The sequence below is a fragment of the Gopherus flavomarginatus genome, chromosome 21, assembly GCF_025201925.1.
Source record: "Gopherus flavomarginatus isolate rGopFla2 chromosome 21, rGopFla2.mat.asm, whole genome shotgun sequence".
NCBI classification, from domain to species: Eukaryota; Metazoa; Chordata; order Testudines; family Testudinidae; genus Gopherus; species Gopherus flavomarginatus.
This window is the reverse complement of record NC_066637.1, coordinates 7978099-8005818: the sequence shown is the minus strand read 5'-3', so window position 1 is coordinate 8005818 and position 27720 is coordinate 7978099. Positions and strand designations below refer to the sequence as shown.

The window sequence follows — 27720 nt, the reverse complement described above, 5'->3', positions numbered from 1 at the left end:
GATTGAGAGAGAGAGAGATGGATTATTTATTATTTCATATGTATAACAGAAGGAATTTTGGAGCTCAACAGACCACATTCAGCTGTAACATAAGAGGCACTGATCCAGCACCCCCTACTGGGCAGTTCATGGAGCAGCACTGGTGGGACAAATAGAGAAGGATCCATGATATTCTTACTCCCTATTATGAGTAATAATAAAGACATGTTTGATGGGGTTGGTTTTTCTCCATTCCCCCTCCATATCATTACTCCAAACATATTTTTTCAGTTTCTTTGTTCTGAAGCTTAATTCAGTTGCACAAGCCAGGTTCAGGCACTGGAGCAGGAGAGACCAGTTGAGAGCTGGTCCAGAAAAACTCCACCCAAAGGCCCCCAGCGTGACGTTGAGGGCCGGTCTACATGGCAATCAGAGGTGTGACTGCAACACGTGCAGACATACCCAAGCTGGCTTTGACCTAGCTAGCTGCAGTAACAATAGCAGTGAAGCTACAACAAAACAGTGGGCAGCCTGGGCTGCATAAGCCCACTGGGACCTTGGAGATGTATTTAGGGGCTAGCTCATCCTGTGATGGCTTCACATACCCTTAGTGAGAACACACTCGACCTTTGCAAAAGATGACAGAGGCAACAATGGACCAACAGAACAACTCTAACTGGCTCAGGATTAGTGCTACCACTACCAAGCAGCTACTCCGAATGGATTAGCCCTGTCAGAGAGAGCCATGGACCATGCCTGGGTTGTTTTTGGAGTGTGTTTGCAGAGGGGAGGCACAGTGATGAAGGAGATCAGTGCTCAGACACCTCCCCACAGGCCAGTACAACGGGAAGCCTGGCCTAATTGCAAGCTTCCAGGTCACATTGACAATACCAATGCCAACTGCCTTGAGAGGTCAGCATTGCCACACTGGTGGGACCAGTGGTATGGTCTACAATGCAATCCAGCTCCGTGTTTCAAGCCTTTAAGTGTACACGACCAAAAGGAATGTCCTAGAAAGCCTATTGTTTAAGATTCGAGAGGGGTATTTTTTCCAGAGCAGTCGGTGAAATTAGTCTCCCTGCCATATAACTGGCATGTGACAGAAACACTTCCCCTGGGTTTCCGAGAGTAACCACTGTTCCCCGTAACATTAACCAAAACAAACAAGCCCCATTGAAGAGTGAGAAGTTCAAGGTATCTTGGACCTTGACCTTCTGCTTCATCATCATCATTATCATCCCAATGTCTCCTTGTCTCTCCTTCTTTTCTTTCATGGTATAAAAATATATATTTCAATAAACTAACCACACACAGGAGCCATGCTATGTTGTCAGGGCATCCGATCATCAGTGTGCAGGACCCCCGCTCCCGCCAGCCTGCACAGCATTACTAATCACAACATACTCGCTGCAGAAGCAGATCTGGATTCAAGTAGGGCAAATGCACAATAGCATTTGCCTCTTGCTGCCTCCACTTGCAAATCAAATCACAGACTCGCAAAAAATTAGAAATGGAAACCACTACCGACACCCAGCACCCACATGCCATAGCTAACAACCACAATCAGGCCAAAGCAGTACAGCCCTTCGGAGACAAAACTGTTATGTGTCCTTATCATAGAACAGGTGCATCAGTGCCTGAGGCTCCATGCAATGGCAAGGAATTGAGTGAGTGAGATAAACCCAGATGATCCTGGCGGGGCTGCCTGGGGGGGAGTGTGGGGGGGCAAGTGGGGCAATTTGCCCTGGGCCCCACAGGGCCCCTGCAAGCCCTGGCCCAGCGGCGGTCTGGGTCTTCGGCGGTATTTCAGCAGTGGGGGGCCCTTCAGTCGCTCCGGTTCTTCGGCGACATTTCGATGGCTGCTGAAGACGCAGCATGACTGAAGGGCCCCCCGCCGCCGAAATGCTGCCAAAGACCCGGACTGCTGCTGGGTGAATCCAAGCGCCACAGCTCCCACACTTTGCCCCAGGCCCCCCTGAATCCTTTCAGCAGCCCTGGATCCTGGCAAGTGACCTCCAATCTGACCTGGGAGAAAATTCCTTCCCGACCCCTACCATGGGGATCAGTTACACCTTGAGCATGTCATGTCCCATCTAATGAGCTCCTTAAGCCAATACAAGATTGTTCTCTGCACTGTATTTTCTAGTGCTCTGCTAAGCAGTCTGTTGACTGTGGCAGAGTATTTGGAATTGCTCCAGAGTGGGATTTTTCCATGGAACAATCTTGTTTTCTCACACTGTCTCTTTTGAATTTCCACTAGTAGCCCAGGGGCCATTTCTGTTTTCAAATGCACTAGTGCAATCCCACTGAAGTTAGCATGCGTGCACTGACATAACTGATTTTTAGCTCCTAGCGTTTTTCATTTCAGTACTAAACCTATTGTCCTTGCCCTCACCCCTCTACTTCCCCTTTCTCCACCTTTCACCCTTACTAGGGCAAAAGGTACCTAATTAAATGTTGCTGTGGCCTTTATCTGAGTTCCTTACAATCACTAATGTAATTATCTGCACAACACTCACTCTGAGGTAGGAAAGTATTATTAATCCCATTTTATAGATATGAAAACTGAGGTACACAAAGATTAGATGACCTGCTTAAAGTCCAAAAGGAAGGTGGTGGTGGATGGGAGTACTACCAGGGCTGCCAAGTCCTTGCTTACTGCCTTGACCACAAGATCATCCTTTCTTTGCAGTGGATTTTGCTTCAAATAAACTATTCTCTTTTCCTGCTTGTGTCTCGTGTAAAAGTTGGGGATGCTTTAGCATATTAGTTTTCTCCATTCAACAATGCATGTCTTATATGGATTTTGCAGGGAATGGTCCTAGCAAGACTAGAAGCAGGGATGTTTCCCAGGCCAATGCTCCAGCAATAAAGTTAAAGAACAAGTGACTTTAACTTCCTCCAACTGAATTTTAGGGCATTCTTCCTTCTTTCTAATTTGTTCCAGTCGTAGTGGACACATGCCTGGACTAAGCACTGGTCACTGCTTTGTAGCTGACATCTTTGTGCCTGGATGAGCCAAGATGTTCACACACACATACACAAGAGAGGAGACAGCAGAAGAACCACTAAAAATAACTTGGCTAATGGCACAGGCATCATAGCTGGCTCAAGGATGTTACAGTCACTCCAAAGACATTTCCTGGGGATGAGCGATTGCACCCAAAAACACTCAGGAGTGAGTCTTCCGGCATTTGTCTTGCTTTGGGCATGCAGCTAGCAAAAAATGAGATGCCATCTCTTTAAAATAGGGTACTTGTGAACAGTGGGGAACTCCCTCGACAGGACAGGATGGAACGGGATGATGGGAAGAGGGGTTATACCATTTACAGCACCATTATGGTTTTGGCTCTGGGAACGTTGTCACTGCTTATTGGTGTTCCCAGAAGAGTGACTTTTGGAAAAGGTAGGGTGTGATGGGACATACCCCCATCCCACTCAGGAAAAGGCTAGCAAGCTCTTCTGGGCTCAGCTGGTACTAAATAAGTACAGTTGCAGAACCCGGTCTGCTTGGGAGAAGTAAATTTAAAAGGAAGAGTTTGCCACAGGACAGGGCGGCAACCAGGAGGAGGGCTGCTGTGTCCCAGTTTGCTGACTCTTGCAACACAGCACTGGGTGGAAGACAGCTTGCAAAGCTCTGCTGGCCACAAGGATCCACCAGGCCAGGTATGAGCCCATTACAGCAGAGACGGGTTGGAGATAAGTCATCAGCCAGGGTCTAACCATACTCCACATTCATAAACAAACCAGATCGCTGCAGACTCTTTTGAAACACTCAGAGGCCAAGGCCCCCATCACCAGAAGGACTTTAGAGGGGGAACAGTCTCTGAAAATGCCCAGACACAGCCTGAAAAGAGCCCAGCCTAACCCCCAGGGGACAAATGAAAGCTGCAAATCGAGTTTGGTAATTTTCATACTGAGTGGCCTGCTTGATGTAGTTTTCTTTTTGGGTAGTCATCCCATGCCTCTCCTATCCCTGCACTCCAACCCTGCCCTCATCCATGTGGATGAGGTTGACCGACATGGCTCCCAGAGTTAAACTGCAGTTCTAATAAACCCCTGAATGTCTCACCTACCCATCAATAAAGCGCCCCATCTAAGGAGAGCTCTCCTTGAGTAACCACTGAATCAGAGGCTTCAGGCTCCCTGATGTCACTGTCCTGAAATAAGAATTACATGTGGGCATCGGGGAAGAAGGGAATCCTGCTCTTCTCTTGTGCTTTGGGGCCACCATTAGCTGTAACGTGAGTGAGTAAATTCCGGCTTCACAGTGTTGCCAAAATAGCTAATCTACTGGTAAAGGCAAGAAAGTGACTGGGCTTATTGACCCTCCATTCGCCCTGGCTCAAGTCTAAATAATAGCCCAGAATGAGGCCTCAGCCTTTGGGTGCCCAACGTGGGACACCTTCAAGAGGCCTGAATTTTCAGAGGGGAGCAGCACAGAAGTGTGGGAGAATCAGCCTCTTGGCTGTGCCTCATGTTGGAAAGCCAGGACCTCACCAGCCCTGTTGGAGAATCCCGGCCATCACTTCTTGCTGCTGTTGCTTTTGCTCAGGTTGGGGCTCCAGGGACCACCCACCACAAGGATTCTACCATCAGTGTGTGGGGGGGGGGTAACACTCAGTGAAATCAGTGGGGACCCGAGGGAAAAACTAGGCCCAAGAGTTGATGTGAGGGGTAAAAGGAGAGTAAGAGACCCAAGGCCCAACCCATGCCTACCAAATAGGAGCTTAGCCCATGTCGTCAGTCTGCTGGGATAAATACTGCACTTGAAGCCAGCTGTGGACTTCCTCTCTCTCGCCACCATCTTCTACAGTAGCAACAGTGGTTTACCTGGCACATTCAGCATTTCTAGTTCAGCAAACTGCATGTCGTTAAACATTAACAGCATGTTGCAACCTCTGGCAGACAGAGCCAATGCTGAGGGTTCTCCTGTGGGCCTTCAACCAGAATATAGGGCTCTGTCTTCTCTTCTCATGCCTTCATTCTTTCTCTCCCTCACTCCCCATATCTCTCTGCCCTGGTCTGCACGTCAGAGTTTTGCAGCATATCTACATGGATCAGGGCCGTGAAGAGGTGTGTTTCCCAACTAACAAAGCTGTACCACCAGAAGCCCCTAGCGTGGACACAGTTCTACCAGCAACGCTTTGCTTTTACCAGAATTGCTTCTTTCACACAGGGGTGGGGATTGATTGAACTGTACCAGCAAAAGCTTTGCGGGTATAGCTGTGTCTGCTTTGCCGGTACAGTATACTGGTCTAGCTATATCAGCAAAGCACTCCTAGTGTAGACTGGGCTTACATCCCTACCTCTCTCACACCCTTCTCTGACACACACTCAGGTTTGGTACAGTCCTCCTGCTGTTGGGTTTCTATATCACTGGTCGACTTTGCTCTCAGACAGTAACTCACCCAGAAAGCCTGGGTGTATTTTTACCTCTTCCTTTGTGTCATTTCCCATTAGGAAACGCAATGTCCCTACCTGCTTCCCAGATAATGAAATGGACTCACTGCGGCTTTGCCTCCAATCGCATACAGTCAGCTTGTGTCCCAAAAGCACACGTCAGCCCTCATGCACAGTGACAGCGACACTGGGGGATAAAACTGGGTCACTCCAGCGCCGACACCCTGAAGCACTCTCGTCTCCTACTGAGTCACATACTGTATGGCTGGTTCAGGGCCACAGAGTGAGAACCACCTTTCTCCTGTGCAAGGCTCATAAATATTGTGTTCACAGGACAGGTTCTCTCACCCCAGGTGCTCTGGTTTCGAGACTCACTGAAGTCCAGAATCAGCCTTTATCTGGCCACTTTCTTCCTTTAATCTTATTGTGGTATTAATATACTCCAGTTTGTCCTTAATCCCGACGCTGCACACAACCCGGCAGACAGTGTTCACAGCGGATTGCTCACTCCAGCGGGCCCTTTGGTTCCAATCCATCTGCGGCTCATGCCCCCTGGAATATTGCTTTGGGTTCTGGCTTCACATGGACGTATCAAGCCAATGCAAAACTCCAAAGCAGAAGCAGCAAGGTGACCTTCAAGCTACTCCTACTGGTACGGCAGAGATCAATGCTGAGGGGCTTCCAAGAGGACCCTGGCCTCCCTCTGCCCTCCAGTCTGGAATGCATGCAGGCTATGCAAGTGAGGCATTCACGGTGAACATGCTGATTATTGGGGTTCATCAGGACCCCATCTAGTCCTGCCCTGGCCTCACATACAGCTCCCACCATAATCACCAAAGAAGAATGAATCATCCACAGTGTGGGTTTGCTTTTTCCATTTGGGGGATGAGCATTCTAACTCCTCTCCCTCTGACACTGGTTGCACGTTCTTGACGCTTTGGCTGCCGTGAGTCCACAGTGCAAGTAAAGATGAGAGATGCCCTGTCCTCTCCCCTCCCTTCCCCAACCTGTGGCTGACTGCAAAGTGTATGGCTTTCTTTCCAGTTGGCCCAGACACCAGAAGGTTGCAGCTGCCTTGAACTGTCTGATTGTGTATCTCTCTCTGCCTAACTTTTAGATGCAGAGAAGATTCCTTTGGTGCCTGGGATGAGCAACACGCAGCATATACTTCAGAGAGTGCATCCTCCTTTGGGGCCTTACCCTTCCAACAGAAGAGAGTGGGGATAGCAACCCTGCACATGTGATACCCATAAGGGTGCTGAAAGTCTCATCTTCACCTCACTGGGCAGAGCATTACCCCACATTCCCATTCAGTGTCCTGTATGTTTGGTTAAAGACAGTGGGGCAAATCCCACCTTCAGCTACACTCATGCAGCCCCATTAACCAATGCCACTCATGCACCCTGTGGATCAATACACCCACTGCACCACCATGGATCTATGCACTCATGCGACTGCACTGACCAATGCGTCCAGTGCACTACCACAGGCCAATGGATGTGTGTAACCTGGTGAAACCTCCCTGATCAATGCACACGTGCAAACTGGTGCGATGCACACATGCAGACCAGTACAAACCCATTGATTAATGCACCCATGCAACCCCACTGATCACTGCACAAAGTTCGCAACTACTAGACGTTGCACCAGAGCAACTGAGGCAGAACTTGACTCATCAAAGAGAGAAGAACCTTGTACAACATCCCCCCAATCCCACACTCCTTCACTTTGGTAATTGCTGCTGAGTGTTCAGGGAAAGGATTCTTAAGAGGATTCCTTCGTAGACCCAGCCTTTGGCCAGTGCCACATGACTGCTGCCTGATCCAAAACCAACAGATCACTAAGGAGCATCTAGAGAGGGAGGCAAGACTATTAAGGGCTGGCCGCGGTGGCACCTTACCATATGATAGTTAATCATTTCCTGCAGGCTGTCTCCAAATTTGTCGAGGCACTCCTGTGAAAGGAGAAGAGGACAGGCAGTGAATGGGGGCAGCTGCCCTTCCTCCAGCGCTGGCAGGCGGGGAAAGGACACTCTTTAAACCACTGAGGAGCTCACTTTGTCAGCTGGCAACTGTACATTGAAATAAATGGCTGGCACTGAAGCCAGAGGCCGCCCGTCCTTTCCGGTTCAGTACTGAAACCAGCACTGCCAGGCTGTTTCTCTTGCACGATGATTATCCATGTTTCCCAAATAACCGATGCTCACTGACCTAGATTCCAAGGATCCTGTTAGCATTCTGGCTTCTTAAAACCATAGTGCCTCTTGCAAACAAGGATCCTATTCTTCAACCTTTTCAACATTGCATTGTCTGGGGATTCTTTCAGACACCGAGGTGAAATCTGCCTCTAAGTGAGACTTCAGTGATGAATAGGCCTTGGGCTGGTCCTCTCTACGGGGACTAATTTCACCCAAAAGGATCAATATTCTGCACAGCTTTTGTGTAAAAATTCACCAATGCACTGGACAGACTCTCAGGGATCCCTGGGAGATTCCTGTTAAAATTCTGATCCCAGCTAGAATGACAGTTGGCATGATTTCCTTGCCTTTGATGGAGTTCACTGGATATCACTGACTCTCCCTACCACAGCTGATAATAGCAGCACGTGGCTGCCAAGATCTCAGTGTGCTTTGCAGACATTATGCCTCACAACCACCTGCTCTCCACCCTTCCTTTAGTGAGACAGGTAAACTGAACCCACATCACAGGAGAGTAAACTGAGTCATGCAGAGACCATCTGTCTTTCTTGTCTGCTGAGGCAGTGGCAAAACTGGGCAGGGAACCCAAAGTCCTGATTCCTAGTCCCCTCACTTGCCTCTCTATAGAGATATACATATACACCTCTACCTCGATATAACGCTGTCCTTGGGGGGCCAAAAAATCTTACCGTGTTACAGGTAAAACCATGTTATATCGAACTTGCTTTGATCCACCGGAGCGCTCAGCCCCGCCCCACGGAGCGCTGCTTTACTGCGTTATATCCGAATTCGTGTTATATCGGGTGGCATTATAATAGGGTAGAGGTGTATGAGTAAAAGATACTAGCATAAAGGACCTCTGATAGGAAGTCAAAAGAAGCACCATGTAGAAACTCAATGCAACACTGCATATTGCAAAGCACATACCTAGCATCACGGGCGTCTGCCTACTCCTGGGAAACATTTTTATTTGCTCGGTTTAGAGAGAATCCCCAGCAGTCCTCCTCCCAGATATAATGCCCCAGTCTCTTGTTGGAACGTTTAACCCTTTCTGATGCTCGCTCCCCACCCCCACGGCAACTCACCGAAATCATTTCGTCCTTCTTGCATTGCTGCGACAAGTCTCGGACCCCGCTGACGAAGTGCTTGTTGGTGGTGATGTAGGCTTTCCCAGCCTCAATCATCCCACTGCATAGCTTCACCAGCTGCAGAGAGAGGAAGAGACATGAGTGGGGAATGTCCTATAGGGTTGGCCAAAGAGTTTTGAGAAGAAACCTGACTTGCAAATAAAATTCATCGAGTTAGGTTCAGTCTGATCTGTGGGGCTAATGCCATGGTTTGAACTCATAACCTTCAGAGTTAAAACCCTGCATTGCTACTTGTTGGCCTAGCTCAGTAACTTCATTACTGCATTACTCTGGTTTACTGATTGGCCACTAGTGGGTGACAGACACTCTCTCCCAGCCTGGGTTGCAGACAGACAGCCACCAGTTGTGAAATGCCCATGATCTCAGAGGATTATTAGTCTGAACATGTGAATCCAAACAGAAAGCATCAACACAGGACAGAATCAGGAAGTGAGGTCAACCCTCCCCCTGCTGTCATTTAAGAAAACAGTTAGAGGCCAAAGCCTGAGCTGGGGTAATCGGTGTCGCTCCATTGTCTTCAGTGGATGTGCACCAGCTGAGGATCTGGCCCTTACATTTCTAGCTCTCCTGATGGCAAAGAAAAGCTTGGGAACGTGGCCTGGGTGTAAAGCAATGATGTCTGCCGACAGCCGAGGCAGGAGCAGCAGCAAATGGAGTCACTAGGCCCCACAATCGTACAAGACTCTGGGAGGGGCACCGGGGGGGTGGGATCAAGGCACCATGTTGGGGCCACACTGCTGCTGCCCAGGAGGGGAAGGAGAATCCTGTTGTGCTAACACCCCTGTCAGGAAGGCAGGGAGCATACACGTCCAGTCTCCTCTCTGCTCAGGTGGAAGCCATGGGGCAGCCCCCAGGTGAGGGCATGGCCAAATCGATGGATGGCCCTATGCCAGCTGTCACAGGGGGCTCAGGCTACAGCTCTCACCTATGCCTGGTTTGCCTCCCAGATTGCAAGCTACAGCAAGACCTGCCGGGAAGGGGGGAGCCGGAGAGAAAAGCTTGCTGCCAGTTAGAGTCCTGGGGGAAGATGGTGATGTGCTGGGGCCTGAGCTAAGGTGGGGAGCGTTCCCTGCAGACAGGTGCTTGGCTCAAGAGGCCAGAGGAAGGCCTCGTGGGAAGCAGGCTTTGGAGAACGTGGCCCTGGGCAGCAGGAAAGCTGCTCCATGTATTAGCGTGCGAAGGCTGGAGCTTACGTAACGGAAGGCCCCAGTATGATGCTACCTAGAGCGGTGATATGGGAACCCTGCAGGTGAGAGGAAGGATTGAATGGGAAGTTGTAGCACAGTGAGGTCTTGACCCCTGGCTGAAGGGGGGAGGAAGCCTTCTGCAACCAAAAGGGGTGGATTTAATGACTGCACAGACCCTAGCCGAGGGCTGTGCCCAAGGAGGATGAAAGGAGTTTGCACTTTCTTTGCTCTGGAAGGAGAGGATTTTTGGTCTGGCCAGAACAAACCGTCAGCCTGGGGAAGACTGTCCTTGGTAGGGAAACTGAGGCACAACTGCATGCCTAATGGTAGAGTGGTAAAATGCACCTTCACACTGGCCTGAGCGGGGGTGGCGGCAGGGGGAAGGAGGGGATGATTAGCTGAAGTGAATGGTTTGCAGTCCACTTGTATGCTCAAAATGATTTGTTAAAACTGTTCAGTTGAGATTTCCGAACTCAACTGCAGGTTTGAGAGTTGTCTTGTGAGCGATTTGCTCCATATGTTCTCTCTGGATTTTCCTGGCCAGGCGGGGGGTTGGGTGTGGGAAAAAAGAAATCAAGGGCAGAGGCTGTGACATTTAGCAGCCTGACAAACATTTATCTGATATAATGGATCCGAGGGCTTTGTATTTTTTTAAGCTGTGTAATATGCGTCAGGCCAATGACCAGATCCCTGTAAAATCGGAGGGACTCTAGCTAACTCTTAAACACTGCCTCAGTCAGTCCTACAGCCCAGGGAAATAGCACCTCTGAGGACTAAAGATCTGAAGGGAACGATGGTATTCCTCACTGAACGGCTCGTGGTGCTAGACAGCACAGTTGTTTTCACTCAGTGCATGTGGAAGGTCCTAGCTCTAGTGAGGGATGTGTTAGCAACAGTACTACACACAGGGCATCTGATTCTCCTCTTACTGACATTACAGACTGTTACCACACCACTGAAGTTAGTCCAAACTGCCACCAGTCTGACAGCGGAGTAAGACCCACTCCTTTGTTTTAAAGATGGGTGCACACAGGGGCAGCTCTAGACATTTTGCCGCCCCAAGCATGGAGGGTCGGCTGGTCCTGAGGCTTCTTCCGCCAAAGCCACAGGACCAGTGGACCCTCCGCAGGCAAGCCGCCGAAGGCACCCTGCCTGCCGCACTAGCGGTGACCGGCAGTGCGCCCCCCACAGCTTGCCGCCCCAAGCACGCTCTTGGAGTGCTGGTGCCTGGAGCCACCCCTGGGTGCACAGCAACTCCTGTAAAGTTCTAGAGCTTGGCAAGGCCACTTCCCTTCGCAGCCCCTCTCTGGGTCCATTAATGGACTGGGATCACTAATTTAGTCACAACCTCATGGAAAGTGTCCAGAAACAAGAGACTTCCAGATACACGCATGTGAGCTCCCGAGCAGCCCTAGAAACAGCCTGTCCAGTGAGTCAGAACTCACAATCCCTCGGTTATCTAGTTTCTCCTTTTAGAAAGGATGGGGGAGAGCAAGGACTCAAAAATCTCTCTTCTTGATCACTATAGAACCCCTGCCCGAGGGAACCACCACACCACCCACACTTAAGGCTGGTTTAAAAAATACTATCTTATCCACACACTCCAAAAGAAACACACACAAAAATGTTTTTGTTCAAAACTTGTCACTGAATGTTTCATTTATTTTTTCTGACAAAATGAAAAATGTTGGTTTTTGACAACCAAACAGTTTTGGAAACTGAGTTTTTCCCAGCAATTTTTCACTGGGGGGAGAAACCAAAATCATCCATTTTAATGACTGCAAAGCCATTTTTGATAAATGTGACCAGCCCATGGGGTGAGTCGATGGTCTCCAGCTGTGTTAGCAGAATATTATCTGAACACAGTTCTCACACGCCTCCTTTCTCTCTTGTTCACGTAATCTGGCAGAACAGAACCGGGTGCTAGAGGAACATTTGTGCTATTCCATCCCACCCCAAAGAAAGAAAACAAACCAATGTAGCTCCTGTAGCATCTGGAGCCCAGACGGACACCAGGGGCTTTGGACAGATCCTTTGGAAAGGAAATCCAGCTTATTCTGCAACGTGGCGGTTTTTAAAATACCTCCTCGCACACACGGCCAAGACTGTGTTCCTAGTAGCTGAGGGCCATTCAGCACAACAGCATTCTGAAATCATGTTCCCTAGCTTCAGAAAGACTCCTGAAATATTAGAAGCCTTGGGCACCATTGGTAGGAAAGCAGTCTGCAACAGCTGGAGGCAAACTTGAGGTCAGAGTGAAGGCAGCAGCCGTATTTGCAAAGTTTAGAAACAGCTGTTTCTACCTCTAACTGTAGAAAGCAATTAAAGACTGAGAAACCCACCAAACCACAGGAAGGACAGAGAGTTGAGTCTTAAGAGACAGATCCTGACACCCTCACTTGCACTGAATAGCGCCTTATTCCACTAGTATTCCCAAGGAGGAAGGATTACCTAGTGGATAGAGCACTGGACAAGGGCTCAGAAGAATTGGGATCAGCTCCTAGTGCAGACATGGATTACGGTGTTACCTTGGGCAAAGTTGCTTAATTTGTCTGTGCCACTGTTCTATACAGATAGATTGACAATAAATCCACCAAGGACAGTGAAACACTGAAACACTATGGTGATAAGGGCCCCACAAACATTCCTTTTTAATCTGAGCAAAACGAACAGAATTCTACCCAGAATGAACCCTCAAAGCATAACTGCTTTGAATTTCAACAGTGACCTTCAGCTTCAAATTCCTGGATCCAAACTCACCTTTACTTGTTTCGGTTCCAGGTTGCGTGGGCCTATTTCTGATTCTGACACAGCCACAATTTCACATGATCAGCCATGCCAGATTTTGGTGCAAACCAGTGGAAACAATGTGAAAACAAAACCGATCTCATGAGAGCTGTCATTCAAAATGGAAGGAGTTTCAAGACCAGCCCATTGCTGCCATCTGGAGTGGGCCCAAATTACATGAGTCCATAGGTTTAAGATAGTCCCTGCCCAAAGGTGCTCTACCTAGTTAGCTCTCTTGTTAAATCTATTGGAAATGTATTTATGGGGCATTCCTCCAGGCAATGAAATTGTGAGTCCTGAATAACTGTTTATAGAATTCTAGCACTAACAAACTGGGGAGGGATAGCTCAGTGGTTTGAGCATTGGCCTGCTAAACCCAGCATTGTAAATTCAATCCTTGAGGGGGTGATTTGGGGCAAAAATCTGTCATGGGATTGGTCCTGCTTTGAGCAGGGGGTTGGCCTAGATGATCTCCTGAGGTCCCTTCCAGCCCTGATATTCTATGAAGGGTTCCAGATTGACAGGCCTGGAAACCAATGGCCTTTAGTTTCACTAATGGAATCATCAGAACAGGCTTACCTAATACTGTACAGTCAAAGCACTCCAGTCCTACCTCCAAGGTACCAGCTCTAAGGGCCAACAGAGAGTTCAGGGTTCTTTTCATCTTCCAGTGAGGAGGCGAGTTATCTTATGCAGGCACCTGTCCACTAGGAACTCGGCTAACACCACCTATTTGTTTCCCTCAGGCCACCCATTTCTTAAGGTCTGTGACTTCAACAAAGACAATCTCTTAGTCTGATGCAGACGTTCTCTCCCCTTCTAGCAACACACAATTTCCCTGCTAAACTCCAGCACCATCATTGGTTCCTCCACATGTCTGCTCAGTCAGAAATAACTGGGCAGATGTTTCCGACATTTGGAGGGGCACAACATGATTTTCTGTCAGTAAGTCTCTTGACTTGGATCCAAGACTGTTTCAACTCTTTTCCCACCCACCCCTACTCTAAAACTCCAGGCTATTACAAACTATTCTTGCTGATGGCGGCTTTTGCCTCCGTGGCTGCTGATAGAGACCTCATCAAATCATGCAGTAGCACAACCAGATGGATATTTGGAAACTTTAAAGGGGCACAATCGATGTCCAAAAACAGGAAATTTGACCTGCTTTGCTGCTTTTTCTACATCTTTTTGCAACATCCTTAGAATGTTTTGTATTTTGAATGTATTTTTGTTTGTTTGTTTAGCACTTGAGTCAATACTATGTTGTCTAAAATTAGAGTCCCTGCACCCAGAAGAACATACAGTAAAAACCAGTCAGTGGGCACTGCCCAGCCCTCAGCAGAAACCCTACACTAAACAGATCAGCCCTGTTAAGCCTGGCACTCGTTCACAACCTTCCAATAGCGGACAAGCATGTGCACACAATAGGAGAGCGGAAAATCGGTAAGGGAGCAGGTTTCAGGTTCACACTTCTTATGATTAAGGGTACGTCTACACTAGCCGACGGATCAGGGGGCAGCGATCGATCCAGCAGGGATCGATTGACCGTGTCCAGTCTAAATACGATCAATTGATCCCTGAGCCCTCTCCCGTCGACTCCTGTACTCCAGCGCCACGAGAGGCGCAAGCAGAGTCGACGGGGGAGCGGCAGCAGTTGACTCACCGCGGTGAAGACACCACGGTAAGTCACTCTAAGTACATCAACTTCAGCGACATTATTCACATAGCTGAAGTTGTGTAACTTAGATCAATTCCCACCCCCCATCCCCGCAGTGTAGACCAGGGCTAAGATACCATCCTGGGACTCAGGAAGTCTGGCTTCAATTCAGTTCTAGTTCTATCCGGCAGAGGCCAGTGGTGTATGCACACTCAATTTTCATTATAGTATAATAACAGTTTGCAAGTCTATAGCACCTTTCATCCAAGAACTTCAAAGCACTTTAAAAACATTAATTAAGCTTCAGAAAGTCGCTGTGTGGTAGGTGTTATCTTTCTTTTGCTGCTCGAGAAAAGCTGGTGCAGTGAAGCTATAGTTGCACAGGGATACTCTGGCAGAGACTGGAGTAGAACCCAGGAGTCCTGACCCTCATCTAACCAATGGGCTAGACATCCTCCCCAAAGGGGAACTATTTAAGGTGATTGTTGCGATAGGAAATGGTTTTTAAGACTTTAGCACAATAGAAACAGATTCGACACGATATTGTTAAAACTGTTCCCAGCTGAATTCCACATACACCCTCCCCTCTGTGAACCCCAGCTCTGAGTTACTGAGTGCTACTGTAAACAACCCAGGCTGCATACCTACAGACACCACAATCATGGAGTGACCACTGCCCCTTAATTTCTATTACTGTACTGCGGTGCCTAGAGATCTTAACTGAGACTACAGCCACATTGTGTTAGTTGCTGTGCAGACACCTAGTGAGAAATGCCCCTGCCCCACAGAGCTTTACCACCCAAGTTGACAAGCCAAAGACAGAGTGGAAGGGGAAACAGAGGCACAAAGAAGTGGAACTCTCCTGACCACTCTTCAGAAACAAGCCCCAGCTACTTGTGCTAAAAGGAGCAACCAACTCCCTCACCTATGGCTGAGCTGCAGTGGCTGGGGCCAAGCAGTACAGGAAGACATGATCATATACACTAAACCAGCATATCAACCAACGATTTCCTGACAGTCTGAGCAGGGGCCCTGTGCCCAGAACAGGCTGGCAGGGCCACGTTCCTAAACCAAAGACTCACCCCAGCCATCTCCCCAAAAGCCACTCCCTCACTTACCTTGTCAAGCTTTGCTTCTATCTCCACCACATCTGTTTCCACTTCATCTATGGTCGCCCTGTAATCAGAAGAGCGAAAAGGGGAAATCAGCTGGTTGCCTACACACGGATGATGGGCAGAGAAACTGAACAGTCCTTGAAAGGCAAAGGCTTGAAGAACTCCAAAAGGCAGAGGAGAGGGGTGGAAGTTCACACTACCCAGTCTGGGGTTTCCTGCACAGAGGCTGCCGTATAAGCGGAGGATCCACATTTTGGGACAATTCCATTCCGAGGATCCTACGTTATCTGGCATGGTTTTGCTCCTGGGCTGGTGAAAAATATTGGAAGGAGGGGAGGAAATTGCTGACAACCCCCCATCCGTGTCACTGGCAAGTCACTGGGCTGTCTTGTGCTAGGGCAATGTACAGCAAAGCCACCACCCACGGGGTCTTATTCTGATCTCGTTTACGCCCATGTAAATCGGGAGCAACTGTTAAGTTACACCAGCATGAATGACATGGCTGGGGTAAATGGGTGCACCACCCACTGGCAACCAGCATTAACTGTGCCAGCGTAGAGCCCTTGTGAAACTAGACCTCAGGCTGTAACGATACCTCAAGAACACCCACACGTTGGCTTGCATCTTCTAAACCCCAGCAAGTCTTTAGCCCGATGTGGGCATAACTTGGTCCTGTTACCGTCTCAATCTACTCACTCTCAAACACCTCTGAGTGTTACCCTTAGTGCCTTGGCTGTGTCTGGAGGAGAGATCCATTGGGTCTGTTTTCTTTCCATTTCTTGGACGCTGGTGACCGTAAGAGGCCAGTAGGATTCTGGCCTCCCCCAACTGTGGGACACATTCCAATGACATCAGCCCAGCCCACTGGCAAAAGACATTTCCAGCTCAAGACCTTTGGGATAAATCCACTTTTCTCTTAGGCAAAACTCCAACTGTAAGAGCAGTAAGGCAGAAACCTTCCCATTGAATGCAGCTTACTGGGATAGCCTGTCCACAGCTGGGCAGCCATTCCCTTCAACAAGCACCTGGAAACGTGGTAAACCTCACTGCAATTTTGTGTCCCAGCGCATGCAATCCAGAGTCCATTGCATGAACCCTCTCACATTTGTAGGTTTGCTGTGCACAGCATGAAGTGTTAACGCTCGACTTTTTAAAAATTCCTGCCATGGGCATGTGGAGGAAGGATGTGCCGGCGAAGCACCGATTCATGTGGCTTTAAAACAGCCAAGGACGTGACACGCACAATCCAAAAGGAACCAGGAGAAAACCCTCAGGGCCTCAATAGATCAGGCAACAAAATCTATTATCTAAAGGCTCTTGTTTTAAACGGATGAACAGCCTCCCAGGTACACATTGCTAACAACCGGAAGGACAAATAAAAAATGATTGATAGGACAAAGTCATAAAATTTGGATCCAGATCCAAGCTTCCACTGAGTTTGAGAAGGGAGTTTCACTCTGATCATAGAATCATAGAAACATCGGGCTGGAAGGGACCTTGAGAGGTCATGTGATGCGGTGATTCAGCCCATCTCTCTTTCTCAGAGGAAATACAACTAGCAGAGCAAACTTAGCACTTCTCCACGTTCACCATTCTTCCAGGGGAAATAAACGAACAGTACCTTCTACAGGTGAACACAGTCCCCATCTGACACTGCTACAAGTCGGCCAACATCCCACCAGGTAATCCAAATGGAACAGAGATCGGAGACTCCCTCCCCACAAAGGAAATAAATCAAATAGAAGGCAGGCGCTGATCTCGAGCACATCAGTTCTGTCCTGAACTTTTAAGGCGATTGCCAATCCAGTGTGCACAGGCTTCAGGAGAGAGCACCTCTCCCAACAGCTACCAGAAATCTCCCTTGGAGTGCTGTGAGGAGCCAGATGATTCAGACAACTTACAGTATAGACCTAATATTCAGTGACAACACCGGCCATGTGATGTATCATGTGAGTGTGTGAACTCTCCTCCCTGCACATTATGCCTATCCCTATCACAGTCCTGTCACATTACATAACTGGGCCCAACTCTGACAGGCGCTGAGCACCCTCAAATTCTGCTAAAATCCCTGGAAGGTGTGCGTATGCATGGGTACTGATATCCCTATTTTAGAGATAGGGGGCCGAGACACTGAGAGTATATCTACACTACAAAGAAAAACCCGCAGCAGCAAGTCTCAGAGCCTGGGTCAATTGCCTTGGGCTCACCATGTGGGGCTAAAAACCATGAGCAGGTTTTGACCCACGCAGGAACAGCTACACTGCTGGTTTTAGCCATGCAGCCTGAGTTGGTTGACACAGACTTGAAGACTCAGCGCCATGTTTTTTCCTTTGCAGTGCAGATATAGCCTTAGCGACTTGCCCAGGTCACCCAGGAAGTCTGTGGCAGAGCATGCAACTGACCGCAGCTTTCCCAAGTTCCTGGAGAGCACCCTTACCCCTGGACCATCCTTCCTCTCTATTAAGCATAAGAGGAGACTGCATGAGCCAATCACGTTCTGTTGTGCTGTGTCCCTTCCCCCACCCCAGTCAGTTTCTATCCTTTATGACATCCAACAAAACAGCTTTTACTTATCTCCAAGTCTGGGCTAAGATTTTCAAGGGTAGGGGAGTGGGGCAGGATTCCCATTTCCCGTTGATTTTTTTAAATGGGGTATTTCCATTGATTTTTACTGGGGGACTGGGTGGCTAAATCCCTTAGGCAGCTTGAAAATCCCAACCCTATTTCTTAGCTATCCTGTAAGATCATTGCAGTCCAACCCCATCCTCCAAGAGCAAGCAATTTAAAAAATGAATGTTACATAGAAAGTTGTTTTGAAGGAGGATTCACACCCATTGTATGCCAACACAGTAAGATCTTTGTGGCAAGGACAGTCTTTTTTTTAATGACGTGTACAGGGCCCTGATCCACAGTCGGGGCCTCTGGGTGCTACTGACATATATAATTACAATGATGTTATTGTTCAATGCAGGGAGGGGCAGGGGAGGTCCCATCTGCCATTCCTGAGCTTTCAGGTTATGTGGCTGCTTTGTTGAGTTTCATAGGGGTCGTGGGAAGTGGTGGGGCTGTTTCCCTGGGGGGAAAGGAAAAACTAGTTTATTTAATGTAATTGCCTTGTAATCAATGTACCAGCGCTTTTAGAGGGGTTTGTGAAAGGTTTTTAATTGCCTTAGGGTATTCAGCGCATGGGGAGTTCACACAGTCATGGGACATACCACCACATGACCTGTTGTGACTGAATATTAAGTGCATATTGTTAGACATCTGAATCACCTGGTTCCTCATGTGCTGAGGGAGGCTTAGCCTGGGCTCACTCTGGAGCTCACTGATTGTGGGGATTTTTCTGCACAAGACCTCTTGTCTCATCCCCTATTTCCTCTCTTTCTTTCCTCCATTTTTTGCCCTCTTGAGGGGGAGCTAATGAGACCCACCTGATTTGGGTGCCTCATGAGTCAGCAGAATTGCTCTGCAGCTCCTAGCTGCGTCCCTCACAAGGGGCTGAACCAACACCCTGGATCTGAACAGCCTGAGAGTTTGGGGCATTGATGCCCTAGCTCTGAATGCTGAACAGCCTGAGAGTTTGGGGCATTGACGCCCTGGCTCTGAATGCTGAGGCTGTGCTCTGCCCCAGCTTTCACTTCACAAATCTACAAGCAGGAAAATTTTGCCTCATCTCATATCTCCAGCAATCTGTGTCCCCAGAGGCATTCTGGGAATGCCTGCCTTTCTTTTCAAGGGGTTTAGGTGCTGACAGAAGGTGCTGGAGTGACAGACTCAGATAAGAGGCTTCTATTCATCACTAGAAGAGGAGCATCAGGGGCAGCATCAGTGAATGCTTCCCACACCTCCCCCTCTCCCGCCAGTCCGCCTCAGACCTGTTCTGGAAAGACCTCAGCAAGGACTGGGAGTTCATTCTCCAGGCACAATGAGTGGTCAGCTTGCCAGCTGAGGTGCTAGCCGTGGTAGGGCATTTGTACATGTGATTATTATTTCTATAATGGTAGCACTTAGAGAGCACCAGATAAGATTGGGGGCCCCATGTGATAAGCATTGTACTGACACTTGATAAGAGGAAGTCCCTGCCTTGAAGAGTTTACAATCTAGGCAAGGGAAAAGAGTGGGAGGGGAAAGAGAGGCACAGAGAGTGGAAGTGACTTGACCAAGGTCACACTGTAGGCCAGTGGCAATAGAATCCAGCTCTCCTCACTCCTGAGCAAGTGCCCTACTCACTGAGCAATACTACCTTCCTATGAAGTTGCTCAGAATGGGGCTGAGACCATCAGCTTGGTCACATAGGCCACTAAAGGGCTAGCATGAAGTAATGACTTTTTCAGTCTCCTCCGACCAGGGTTGGATTTGAACTAGCATCTCAGAGGGTCCTGCTATGCTCTGTGTTAAGCTTGCTAAATACCCAGTGAGAATTCCCCTTCCCCTTCTGCTCTGGGGTGTGTCCAAATCTCACTGTTTCTTCCTTTGCAACATTTCTAAGATGCAACCTTCACTCTCTGTTCTCACCTCTCATCTCCTCTTTTCTTCCTTATGGGAACATTCTCCTCTCCGGGCCTCCTTCACACCCACATTGCTCCTGCTCCAGTCAATACAAATTGCAGCCGCCATTATCATCTGCCTCATCCGTCCTTCTGTTCACATCACCCTTTTCTTTGAATCCCTCCAGTCACTCCCCCATTGCTACTGCATCCAAATTCTCGGGCCTTGGATCGGTTGGACCCTCCCTTGCCTTGACACCTTCTCCCCTCAGCACCTGAACCATTACAATGCAGAGGAAGCTGGAAAACATTGGATTACGTGACTTGAGAATTTAGGATGGAGGCAGGAAAAGAATCCAGGAGTTCTGGGGCCCAATTTTCAATTGGTGTAAATCAGCATAACACGACTGTCTTTAAAAAAAACTCAGAGTGGAATCAATGAAGCAACTTACACACCTAACGTCTATTTAGGCTCCAAACGTCCACTGAAATCAACAGAACAGAACATAACTCTGGTTGTGTAAATTAATGCAGCTCTACCAGCTTCAGCAGAGCTATGTCCCTTCTACAACAGCTAATAATACAGTCCTTGATTTCTAGCCACCTGTTTTAAATGATAGACAACTACCCCTCCCTTAAATTAGGTCCACTTCCTCACTCCGTGGAGCTCAGCTGACTTATACTAGCTGAAGAGCTGGCCTTTATTTTCTGAGGTTTGACAACTATGGGGCAGATTGTTTATCTTTTACATAGTTGTTTTTGAACCAGTTTTTTTAATCCATAACACACAGCCCTTCCCCATCTGCCATAAATGTGGTTTTCATAAAGAAATCTTTCGCATAGCTGTGAAGCCTCAAAGAATATGCGTATTTGTTTTAAGAATTAAGGAGTGTAGTTACTTACCGTCTCATAACCAGCTTGTGAAATCTAAATTAGCTGCATATTTGGGAACTGTGATGTAATGCTTGTAACCATCCTTATTTGAGTTGATTATCCCCCCACCAAACCACATGATGTTACTCACGAGCAAGAGAAAGTCTCATATATTATCAGCAGACTCTCTTTTCATGCAAAACTGTTTCTGTCTTGTGGTTTGACTATATCCTTCCCGGCCATTTTGGACATATGCAGGCCTAGGATAAACCGGTATAAATCCATGGAAGTCAAGGGCATTGCATCTTCTTGCGCCAGAATTGTACTGGGCCCGGTATCTGCTTTCCTTTCCTTGTCTAGTTTCTTTTAGCAGGGCACCTGGCATTCCTACATGGGCCATGGTGTGCTCAGACTCCCTGCAACAGCAAGAGGTATTGAAGTTCCCCTGACATGCTGCGCAGAGGGTACTTGGTCACTGATTGCTTGGAGAAAATGACACTCCCCGAAACAAATCTACTTCCTGACACAAGCCAAACTTCCAACACAGAGGAAGTGCCATCAGTTATTCATCACCATTATGTGCTACATAAGATGGCCAGGGATGTAGTTTTCATCCAGCAAAGCTGGATAGAGACAACGTAAGTGCCCCTAGCAGTTGAGATGCAGTTGGCTAGGTCCTGCCGGCTCCCACAATGCAGGAAGAAATATGTACTGACAGACAAAATGAGGGATTCAACCTGCCAGGCACTTCAGATATTACTATACCTCACCCAGACTCCCTCCAGCCCCTCCACCTTCAGTTTCAGAGTCTCTCCCTGCATCCTTGGTAGGTAGATAGACCTCTTCCTGCCATCACAGAGAGGAACCCAAAGCTAAGTATCCCAAATTAGAGGGAGTCGGCAGGTTCATAATCATTAGTTGGCTCGAGATCTGGATTTCACAACTGGCCTCCATCCCTATAATGGGCCCACCCAAGATCCTGTATCTGAACTCCCTAAACTTGGGTGGAGGGGGAGGGATTTGAAATTTGGATCCAGAATTTAACAGCACAGTCCTATGTCTAATCAAACTTAAGCAGCCTTTGTAGTAATAGATGAACCCCAAATGGTGCCCAGCAGATACAATGCCAAATGTCTAGATGCTTCCTCAAACGTTATTTCCACGCTCCAGACCACTTCTAGGCACACATTCTCTCCTTGCGCCTACCACTGACCTGCGATGTGCCCCAGCTTCCCCCTCTGCAAAAAACGGGCTAATGAATCTTCTCATCCTTTGCAAAGGGCTCTGAGACTATGGCTGTAACGCACTAGCTAGGAGCCAAGGAAGTACAAATATCAATGTCTATATTAATGTAAATAAAAGGGATTCTGGATGTAAGATCATGTATGGTACAGAGACACACACTGATGCCGTGGTCTAGATATGTCCACAGAACAAATCTGTGTGGCATCAGCATTGCACAGAGGTGCCTCTCCAAACATCCAGCCCAGCCCTGCCATGTATGAGCCCCCTCAACTCCTACTGGCTCCAATCAGAAAAGAGCGGGTCCTATTCCCAGAGGAGCTCGTTAAACTCTCCCTGCTGGAGCCATTCTTTGCTCAGAGGGTCCCCTAGGTACTTGATTTAGTTCTGCAGACGAAGCAATCTCCCTGGAAGGCCATTCGCCCCCAGGCGAAGCAAGGGAGTTGGCTGCCTCCTGTTTTCAGGCAAGTGTAATTTTCTTTGATGCCAGCAAAGGGCCCAAGAATAGTAAATCTATTTTATGTTTTCAAAATAAGATCTCGAAACAGTTCTGTAATATCGGCCTTTGCTTCCCGCAAATACAGCTCTGCTCTGCCTGCATTGCCCAGGCTGTATTGGAAGAGGAAAGTGAGCTGTGTCCAATTTGCAAAGTCACTGAAGAAGATTTGAATCCAGCCCACCATTTTATTTGAACTAAACTTGTCAATTACCATGTTGGTGCCTCTTTGGAATTCTGACCACATTCACAATGACCCTGGGCTTCCTGCAGTGTCACAGCTGGTGTGCTGCTATTGATAGATCTTGGCTAGGGTCCTGCTAGCCAGAGAGGACCAGACACAAACCCTTCCTGCATGCCCCAGACGGCTAGCTCAAACAATGCTGCTGAGGTGATCTTCTGAGTTTTAAAGGAAGCATTGGATGGATGGGTTACAGGCAAAGGTGAATTTAGTGCTGCTGGAGAATGAAGTTCTCTGTTTAGCCACAAAACAGATAATACATAGCAGACAGTAGTGGTGCCAGTTTCCCCACATGACTTCTTCAATGTGTCCCAATCCTCATCTCAGCCAGGAGGGTGTTTGCAGACAGTTGGCATCGGCTACCCACTCTTCCAGAACAGAGACTGGCACCTGTAGGCTTATTATATCTGCTCCTTTCACTATACACAGACTTTTTCACCAGCACAAACACTTCCCCTACAAATGCCTTGGGAAATGAATTAAGAGAGTCCCATATACTATGAAAGGGAATGCGTAGGTTATATTAGAATTGAGGATGGGTGAACGCGCCTAAGTTCCACATTTCACCTGGCTCTACTTTCTGCCTTCGGATGGGCTGCTCTTTAACCCAGATCAAATACTGTTACATCAGTTGCCTGGTTGCCGTGGTACCAATGCATCGTCATGGAGATTTCAGTCTCTTGAGCCATGACAACCACAGCACCGCGGCAACATCAAGCAGACTTAGAGGTAAGTGCTGGGCTGTCCTTTTCCAAAGCTTGTTCTCCCAACAGCTAACTTGGGCTGGCCCCCGGAAGCAGCTCTAACATCAGGATGGGAATCAAGACTCCCTTCCCCCCACGATGAGTGGGCAGGAAATAAAGTCCTGGTGACTCACAATCCCAGCCCAGATTCTTCACTCCCCACAGGGTGCCACGGGGGTCTGACCATAATTGATCCGTCACCCAGGCCTTTGAAACGGCTTCCAGAAAAGAGGCTTATTTCCTCCTTTAACGATGTGCTGCCAAGCTCTTTCTGGCAGTGCATATGGAAGCCCAATAGGAATGCGAGCCTGCCAGTCTGTGCCAACGGCAGAAGCCTGTGCAAGAAACAGCACTAATGAAAGGGCTGCTCTCCAGCAGATTTTTCTGCTATTTTTATTCTCTGGACTTGGAAGTCACATGCCTTCATGCATCATCCCCTTATTGCCCATCCGGATTCAATTTTTCCATGCAGTTTCCTCTCATCTGTGAGAGATGGATAGAAGAGCCAGCTGAAAGAAGGGGTTTAGCTCTGCAGTGAAGAAACAGCAGCAGCTGTTAAACGACAGACATCAACTTGAAGGATTTTAACCACATACTAGAAAATAGGAACTTCCAAGATGCCCTTCGGCCTTCTCCCCTTGGAATAGCTTTACCATCCTCACGGTGGTGGTGTCACAGCTTGCTGTGCCCATATCTTGAGGAGAAACAATAGGCTTTGACTGAATGTTTGTTTGGCCCCCTCCTCGTGAGTAATAAAGGCCGTGGGGCAAATTCTCTGCTGATTTCATCCTTTCTGTTGATATCAATAGAGTGACAAGAGCAGAGAATCCGGCACATTATAGACCGTAAGTGAGATTCTGATCTCAGTTATACAAATGTACTGTGAGCCTGGGATAACTCCACTGAGATCAACGGGGTCACTGCAGCACGGCTGAGACCAGAACTGGCCATGAGCGGTTAGGAAGCGAGACAGAAAGGCAGCACATGCCATTCCTATGATCCGTGGGGCACCTATGTGCTTGCCCATGCAGAGGGAGCGTGCCATACTTCTGAGCACAACCAGGTGTCCTCAGACATCAGTGGCAGCTGTCGTGTGTCAAAAAGAATGTGCAGCATCCTGCATGTTCACATGGTCGAAGGAACCTAACTAGAAAGACAAGTGACCGGGACAGGAGGAGGTAAATTGTTTCACTGAGACCCAAAAAGCAAGGTCCTAATTATCCAGCGGCTAAGAGCAGTTCAGTCATCTCCTGGCGAGGTGCTCTGCTTGCTTCCCAGTGCAGTGCTCCTTCTGAAGCTCTTCCAGGCCTCAGGCTATTTCCATCACAAGAGAAGAGAAAACAGCCTGTGACCTAAACGTCCAGTGGCAGCTTGCGCAGTACGAAATACAGCCCTCCCCAATAGAGAGAAGGGACGCAGTTTCATTCAATGAAACTAGAACTGTCCCCAACTCCGAGGGTGTTCAGAATATGAATTTTGCTTCAGGCTTGAGGCCTAGGGGAAGCCATGGAGAAGCATCCCCCGCCTCTGAGGAAGTTGGGGTCCCCACAAGCATTTTAAAATCCCAGGCGGAAGAGGGATAACTAAACCGTGTAGATCTCTGGGATGGAGTGAATGCACTGGCCTTTTCCTCTCTGGGGACTTGGTTTCACTGCAGTTAGGTGGTTTTAGCAAGGTGCTGAGTAGACACTTCTCCATGGCACAAAAGAATAAGAAACTAGAAAAGTCTGCGAGGACAGACAGGCTGCACCAGGTCAGTGTTAAGGTGCATCAGCAGATGAACCCAAGACTAGAGCATCAGGAGGTGCCACAGGGCCACATTGACGTCAATCAGCTAGGGAGAGCAGATGTCCCGATTTTATAGGGACAGTCCCGATTTTTGGGTCTTCTTCTTATATAGGCTCCTATTACCCCCCACCCCATCCCGATTTTTCACACTTGCTCTCTGGTCACCCTACAATCATCAGAGCTACGTAGGTGAGCTGAGACTGGATTTTCAAGTGGTGTTGCATGGGAGGATTAGGGGTGCATGGGCAAGGCGGGTGGAGGTAGAATTTGGCTGGCAAGAGGTACTATGAGTAAGCGCTGAAGTGCATTGGTAGAGTTGTGCGATGCTATGTCTGGCTTGTGCTGTGACTAATGTGCTATCCCTGAAACCCAGCGGCGTTGGTGGCTTCATCCTCCAGCCCTTACTGCATCTGACCTGATTGCACTGGTAAAAGCAGTAAAAGAGCCAAACCGTTGCATGGCATGGATGGGAGCACACCGGTAGGGTAAACAGGTAAGTAATGAAAACTTAGCAGCCATTACCTGAGCTATATGGTAGTCAACGTACCCCGGGATGCGTTTCAAGCACCATCCTGGGGCAGCTGACTGAGTGGGATCCCAGCCTATGCTAAGCATTGCTCACTCTCTTACTCAATCTGCGGCCCTTGGGCTCTGGCCATTGACTGACAAGGCAGCAACTTCTGAAAGGCCACTGGAGTTTCTCTAAACTAGCATCTCAGCTCCATTATAATTACTGAGACTCCGAAACAAACACCACAGCTTGTCATTTATCCTGCAGCACAAGGATGGGCTGATGTAACTTGACTCAGCTGCTAGCCTTGGGTTGCTGGGATTTCTAATCTTCTGTTGTGTTTGTATCAATTATATTTCAGGGTGCAGAACCAAATGAGAACAAAAACTACTTGTTTTGATTAAGAGAATGAATTCTGGAGGAATAGCCAAGGGACGATCTATGCTGAAGAGCTCCGATGCAGAGCTGGCTTTGCAGATTCCACCCACACAAACTCTCCACCAAGAAGACCAAAGCAAGGTGGGTAAAACATCCCTAATGAAATTCAAAATGCTCCTTCAAGCCGAATAATCCATTTTTTGGATCTAAACTGGTACCTTGGCCGTAACATACAAAATCAAGTAGTTCACCGGGTCTTCATGACCAAATCACTTAAAACCATGACATTTCGGGGGTGGAGGAGGGCATGAAAAGAGGCAAAACAAAACTGAAAACAAAATATGGGCCACAAAAGGTCTAAAAATTGCTACAGTCTTGACACTAAATTCCAGAGGTGACCTCACCCAAGCACACACTCATGGGACTGGTTGGTAAACCCAACGGTGAGTCAAACGCAAACTCATTAACCCTTTTGTGGACCCTCCATACATCATAGATTCTTTCCTTAGTAGCATGGGAAAGGAAAACTTTTTATTCCCACCATGACCAAATGGTTCTGAAATCAAAAGGAATTTTTTGAGTAGTAGAGTTTGGTCCCTCCCCATAGCAAGATGTCTGTAAAGCAGATACTAGTGCTACTCCCACTGATAGTGTCATCAGGCCAAAGTCTCCAGGACCATCCCGTCAGCCATTCTTGGTGAGGTAAAAGGAAAACAAAACCACTGGCTGACTAGTATTGTGTTGGTGCGGGAAGCAGAGCTGCTATTTGGAAATATAACTGAATGGTCTTGGCTCTCAATCTATGTTCCTTATCTTTAGATAGTGGAATTCAACCTTTTCAAAGAACATGGGGCTAATCCTACTTCACTTGTGTCTTGTGTTAGACTGGAAACTCTTTAAGGCAAATACTGTGTTTTTCCACATGTTAGTACAATGGCCAGCACACTGGAGCTCGGATTGGATTGATGCAGTGGGGCAATACAAATGGAGGATGATAATAGGATTACACAGTGGTGATGTGAAACAACATTCAAGTTCTTTCATTATGTATCAGAAGGCATCATGACCCAGCTTGGACCTTATTTAGCTAGATGCAGCGATTAGAATTAGTCACAATTTGCCTGCAACTTGTCTGAGTGTAGCAGGCTTAAAAATGTAGGGAGCTGCATGCCAGCCAGGACCAACGAGCCAGAACTAAAGAACCTGTCATAACAATGGCAATCACCAACAATCATCTCTGAGCCTTAGCTTCTGCATTGCTAAAATGATAGACATCCACTTCACAGGAGTAGCGTGAGACTTAACTAATAAGATAATTAACTAAATGATTCGTGTTTGTAAAGTTCTTGGAGATCCTCAGGTAACAGGCACTACAGGAAAACAAGGTTGTATGGTATAATCATTATTAGATAAATAAGCCTTAGCATTAAGTATTACAGCATTATTAAACAGTTTAGGCATGAAGGGATCAACATACTTTTTCTAGAG

At 48.0% G+C, this 27720-nt stretch overlaps 1 protein-coding gene across 1 annotated transcript in view; it reads right to left on the bottom strand.

The window, feature by feature from the left end:
• Positions 1–27720, bottom strand: part of ACAP3 (ArfGAP with coiled-coil, ankyrin repeat and PH domains 3) — a 153218-nt gene that overhangs the window by 67069 nt on the left and 58429 nt on the right. The window contains exons 2-4 of the mRNA XM_050931509.1: positions 15477–15534; positions 8665–8784; positions 7283–7336 (exon numbers count right to left, since the gene is read on the bottom strand). Of these exons, the coding sequence (XP_050787466.1) occupies positions 7283–7336; positions 8665–8784; positions 15477–15534 (232 nt within the window). The remainder of the gene's footprint in view (positions 1–7282; positions 7337–8664; positions 8785–15476; positions 15535–27720) is intronic.